The sequence below is a fragment of the Aegilops tauschii genome, chromosome 1 (genome assembly GCF_002575655.3).
Source record: "Aegilops tauschii subsp. strangulata cultivar AL8/78 chromosome 1, Aet v6.0, whole genome shotgun sequence".
NCBI classification, from domain to species: domain Eukaryota; kingdom Viridiplantae; phylum Streptophyta; class Magnoliopsida; order Poales; family Poaceae; genus Aegilops; species Aegilops tauschii.
The window spans coordinates 307181135-307186522 of NC_053035.3; the positions used below are offsets into that span (position 1 = coordinate 307181135).

The 5388-nt window shown below is 51.2% G+C and overlaps 2 protein-coding genes across 2 annotated transcripts; one reads left to right on the forward strand and one right to left on the reverse strand.

Moving 5' to 3' along the window:
- Positions 1–582: 582 nt before the first annotated feature.
- On the reverse strand, positions 583–3693 carry LOC109752550 (uncharacterized). Its single transcript, XM_020311450.4, has 4 exons — positions 3505–3693; positions 2709–2936; positions 2425–2520; positions 583–1500 (listed from the first exon to the last, which is right to left on the reverse strand). The coding sequence occupies exons 2-4, from the start codon at positions 2816–2818 to the stop codon at positions 828–830; spliced, it is 879 nt and encodes a 292-aa protein (XP_020167039.1). The 5' UTR covers positions 2819–2936; positions 3505–3693; the 3' UTR covers positions 583–827.
- A 172-nt stretch (positions 3694–3865) lies between these two features.
- LOC109752551 (uncharacterized) lies at positions 3866–4526 on the forward strand. Its single transcript, XM_020311451.4, has one exon. The coding sequence runs from the start codon at positions 3872–3874 to the stop codon at positions 4367–4369; it is 498 nt and encodes a 165-aa protein (XP_020167040.1). The 5' UTR covers positions 3866–3871; the 3' UTR covers positions 4370–4526.
- Positions 4527–5388: the final 862 nt, after the last annotated feature.

The following is a 5388-nucleotide window of genomic DNA, read 5'->3' on the forward strand; positions in this document are numbered from 1 at the left end:
CCCCAGTCACAGTTGCAGACGTTCACAGGTCGCCCGTTACGTACCGTCTTGCATGTAAAACGTGACCAATGGCACAAATCGGTCCAGCAAACGGCCCTCCGTTAGACTAGTCACAATGGGTAGTAACATAGAGTAGTAACATACACACTTTCCTAGACTATGTTACTACCTCAATAGTGGGTAGTAACATAAGTGTGGTAACATGCAAATCTTCATTTATTACGTTATAGACTCATATTGCATTGAGACATGTGATGTTACAGTAACTAGCTAAGTTACTAGTACTACATCTCTCTTCATTAACTCATTGCCACATAAGCAAAATTGCTGAGTTGGACTCAATGTTATTACCGAAGTTACTCCCACTGCACGAGGGTCTGCCACCACCCATATGGCCGAAAAATAAGGATCTATACGCCCGACAATACCTGACGCAGCTCATATCCCAAAGGAAACGAGCGCCTGGCGATTCCGAGAGCGTGCGAGCTCGTCCGCGCTTGCAAATTTTCGAACGTTTTTGACACTATACTAGTGTCAAAAACGTTCTTATATATGGGACAGAGGGAGTAGCTGAAATCACAATTTACAGATAACCACTTGGTATTCACTAATCCATGAAAATAATTATTATTCAAAACAGAGGGAGCAAGGGAGTCTGATCTGGAAAGACCCTAGAAGCCATTCAATAACCACGAGACTAACAAGTTGCAGAAACAACTGGAATACTCAATCCCTTGACATTCAAAAACACGACGCACGTCAAAATGATGATTCACAACACGATGGATCAAAAGGAACAGTCATCTGAAAGAGCTCTTGGTAGTCGTTCAGTATCGGCGTGGAGGGAACCGGTCCAGGAGCCTCCCAGATGGACACTCGTAAGCCATGTGACCACGGCCACCGCAGTTGTTGCAGATCATGAAGGCGCCACCCATGCAGTCACGGCTCATATGGCCAACCTGGTTGCAGGCCCGGCAGACCACATCACTGTAGCCACCACGGAAGAGAGCACCACCGCCACCGCGGAAGGGAGCATCGCCACCACGGAAGGGAGCATCACCGCCACGGAACAGAGCATCGCCGCCACGGAACAGAGCATCGCCGCCACGGAACAGAGCATCGCTGCCACGGAAGGGAGGAGGCCCACCCCTCTCGTTGATCTCGTCGGATTTGGGGCATTGACGGGCCAAATGCCCTGCAACATGGCAGAGGTTGCAAACGGGCTCATTGGTGCAGTTACGGGCAAGATGGCCACTCTTCCTACAGTTGTTGCAGGCCTTCTCGTTGGTGCACTCCACGGCAATGTGCCCTGGTTTGTAGCAGTTGTTGCAGAGCTTCACTTCTCCAGGCAGCATTGGCGGAGCAGTGCAGTCTTTTGCAATGTGGCCTGATTTACCACAGTTGCGGCATATCCCTTCGTTCGGGCAGGCATTAGCCATGTGCCCAGGCTCTTTGCAGTTCCAGCAGAGATCTTTGGAAGAACACTCAGCTGCAATGTGCCTGCAGAAATTTAAAAATTGAGTGGGCAATGTTTATGCCTCAGAAGAAAGGTAGAGGATGTACTATGCAGGCTTTCCTGGTCACATGGAAGAATAACGTATGACCTATGTACTCCCTCCGTCTCAAAATAAGTGTCTTAACTTTATACTAACTTTAGTACAAAGTTGTACTAGAGTTGAGACACTTATTTTAGGACAGAGGGAGTACAACTTAAGCTTCACAATTTATCATGTACTGGTCATTTTTATGATGGTTATGATCTACGCACGGTTCAAGCTTCAAGTATCATTATTTGTTAACCACCGCCTTCTGATAATATATTTGCATCCAGAATAAATTATGAAAAATGAACCAAATCCTTGTACAAGGCACTTGCACTAAAAAGGTACTAACATAAGATGATTACAAATGACTTAAGACAGGTGACACATGTATTGTTTTGAGGGGGGTGGGGGGATCTCAAATAACTATCAATTCATGCCGATACTAGATTTCTCATTAAACATGACAAGAACATAAGGTGCCTCAAAATGGTTAAGCATGAGCAAATAATTGCAACCATTAATCATGGTAACCCAATGTAAAATATACACTGGAAAACAACTAGGTGTACCAAGAATATTAAAAGCATGAAAACCCCACAGGAAAAGAAATGCAATAGTTACATGATGATGGACAGAGTTCTAGATACAATACGGCATACAAAAGCAAATAACTGCAACCAACAATTATGGTAATCTGGTGTAAAATATGCACTAGAAAATAGCAGGGCTATTGAGAATATTGAAAGCATTGGAATCATTATGAATAAGAAGTCAAGAATACAATAAAAAAGTTGCTACACAATGGAAGATCTTAACATGAGCTAACATACAAGACTGCAAAATCTCAGATCCGCATGACCAAACAAGTAACAGTCCTTACCCTGGAAGGCCACAGGCATGGCAGACAGACACATTTGGACAATCTCTAGCAAAATGCCCTGGACGCTTACAGTTGTTGCACAAATCACTAGCAGACCTGCAGTACAAGTAAAGGAAATAATTAGAGGATAGACAGGCCCCTGCTACCATCATAGAAACCAGGGCTAGAGTAAGGCCTCTTCAGGTAGCATTATGGCCAACACATACAGTTAGGAGAGAAAGCAGCAACGCTTGATATACGATGGCAAATGTTCATCGTGTTTCATTAAATAAGGCAGCTCAAACCTGCTTGGACCACGGCGGCCGTCCCTGTCCCTCCGGTATGGCGCGTCACGGTACGAGGTGCGTTCAGTACGCATCCTCCGGTCCCTCGGCGGCGGGCTTCGGCTGCTCATCGTCAACCCTTCCTTCTAAATCTCCTGCCTCCAAGCTCCCACCAAACTGTGAACACCACACGTCCAAACCACAAAATCACCACAACTCACCCTGCTTCCTTCCTCCCTTCCTTCCTTCCTGTCGACAACAAAACCACAGGCTGAAATCCAACCCCATGAGGCCAACAACCATCATCATCCTCTACTAAGCACGCTGAATTCCAACCGTAGGCCGCACGAACTTCCCCTACTTCCCGTCATGACCATTCACGACATGCAAGCACCGCCCCCGCATCTTGATTTCTCGCGACGCAAGGGCTTCCTTCCCAGACAATACCACCCAATTCGCGCCCTAACAATAAATTTTGTTTTACCACCTGATCCTACAGCCATGAACCGTCCTACAACCACCTCAGCACGCTGGATTATCAACATACGAGCGCCTCAACAGCTCCACCGGGCCATGCTCCTAAGTCCTATCGTACAAAGCCCAAGCTTCAGGGGAAGAAACCCTAGGGGCGGCGACCACATCGGGCAACAGCAAGCGGGTTCGCATCTACTCGGGCAACATACGCGTATACAGCTTTTTTTTTTTTGCGGGGAATACGCGTATACAGCTAAAGGCACGAAATCTCGAGGAAGACAGCCGATTTCTGCCTACACGACGCAAATTAGGTGCAGGTGAAGTCGACGAAACCGAGGCTTACCTAGGGTGCGGATCTCCAGCAGGGAAGAGGACAACTGAAGAAACCCTACGAGTCCGGCGAGCTCCGGCGGAGGTCAGCGGGGGGAAGCCGCGGCGGCGACGGTGAGGGGCAGCGACCCCGACTCGCTATGTTGGATTGGGATTGGGTTGGTCCGGACACCGAACGCACCCGGTCGGTCGGTCGGGAAGACGACGCAGATCCAGGCTATAAGAGGGAGCACGTGATTTTCCTAGCCGTCCGATCTCCAGTGGACGGCTCACAGAAAGCGAGCAACCCGTAGAAGACTAGAAGTCGTAACGCAAAGTTTTAAAAAGGCTGTGGCGCTTGTGGGCCGGAATCGAACGGCGACTCTTGGGCTTGGGCCAGGATGTCTCTCGCCGGCTGCAGCGGCGGCGGTGGCGCGGCGGCGGCGACGTGGACGCCGCCGTACTGCACCATCGTGGCGGCCGACACGTCCGACTTCTCCTACCTCTCCTGCCCGGCCTGCGGCCGCCGCGCGCTCCCGGGCCACGCCGAGGGCGCAGCCTGCGGGGCCTGCGGCGGCCCCGCCCCGGCGCGCGCCTACCGGCTGCTCCTCTCCGTGGCCACCCACGACCGCGTGTTCCCCGTCGTCCTCTTCGACCGCGCCGCGCGCGTCCTGCTCGGCTGCCCCGCCGACGAGCTCGCGCGCCTCTTCGCCGCGCACCGGGGCGCCGCGCGCGCCGCGGCGGACGCCCTGCAGGGGGAGATGTGCCGCCTGGCGCTGCGCGAGCCCACCAAGGACGGCGCCGAGCACCTCCGCGCCGTCTCCGTTGTGCCGCTCCGCGACGGGTTCCGCTCGGTCGCCGACACCCTCAGGACGCTCTACTCGCGCGCCGGCGGCTGACCGCCATGCTTACATGGAGTATGTGTTCGATGAAATGCTTCGACCGTATCGATCAATGATCTCTGCATGACTGTAAAGCTCTCTTTCTGCCAGATTGCAGTCAAACTTTCACAAGTTATTATCTGATTAAAATCCAAAAGGTTATTATCTGATCAAATGGTTTCTCTACGTATTTGGGGCAGATTGCATTTCCTCTGCACTGGATTTGCTCACACGTTCGTACGGTCATCACAAACATACTAACTTTGGGGCCACTCTAATTAATCCCCTATATATAACAGAGAACCCCTATATATAATGAAGGATCCGGCGGAGTAAACCCTTAGTGAAGTATTTTTACTCTATTAAGATTTGGCTGGATCTAGCCGATGCCCTATATATAACAAAGTAAAAAATCAAAATTACATAAGTTAAGCCAAGTTTCAATCAAAACTTGCATAAATTTAAGCATAAGTTCAACCTAGGCAAACATATTGTTTTGGCAACCGAAATAAAACATAAATTTAAACCCTAAGTAAGCTAAACTAATCTTCATCCTTGCCATAGTAGAGGTCTAGTCAATCTTGCATCAACATGCTACCGCCCATTGGGTTCGGGCCGATGCCGTGGTCGCCTGAGTCAGGGAAGATGCGCCGCCACTCCTCCGCGTCGTTGTTGTCGCCGCCTTGCTCCTCGTTGTCGGAGATGATGATGACCTCCCCGTTGACCGTCCGCTCTGCGAAGATCGCGCGCTCCGCCTCCACGGGCTCGGGGTGCTGGCGGCGGAGGTCCGCCATGTACTCCTCATCGGCGGTCTCCGCCGCAAGGCGGTCCCTTGCCTCCCGGTCCTCCCGAGCCGTCACCGCATCCACCACCACCCGGTGGTGGCGGGATGAGGTGGACGGGCATCGTCCCCCACGGGAAATTGAGCCACGCGTTTGCGCCGTGGAATCGGACCTGCCACGGTCATATTCCAGAGCGGCGAGCTTCGTCATGTGGAACGACCCAATCCACTTCTTCGGGTGGGCCTCCCAATCGGT

Coding starts and splice junctions, on each gene's coding strand:
- LOC109752550 (XM_020311450.4), bottom strand. CDS start 2,818: ATGAGCAGCCGAAGCCCGCCGCCGAGGGACCGGAGGATGCGTACTGAA. Junction 2,521..2,708: donor GGCCGCCGTGGTCCAAGCAG/GTTTGAGCTGCC, acceptor CTTGTACTGCAG/GTCTGCTAGTGATTTGTGCA. Junction 1,501..2,424: donor CATGCCTGTGGCCTTCCAGG/GTAAGGACTGTT, acceptor AAATTTCTGCAG/GCACATTGCAGCTGAGTGTT.
- LOC109752551 (XM_020311451.4), top strand. CDS start 3,872: ATGTCTCTCGCCGGCTGCAGCGGCGGCGGTGGCGCGGCGGCGGCGACG.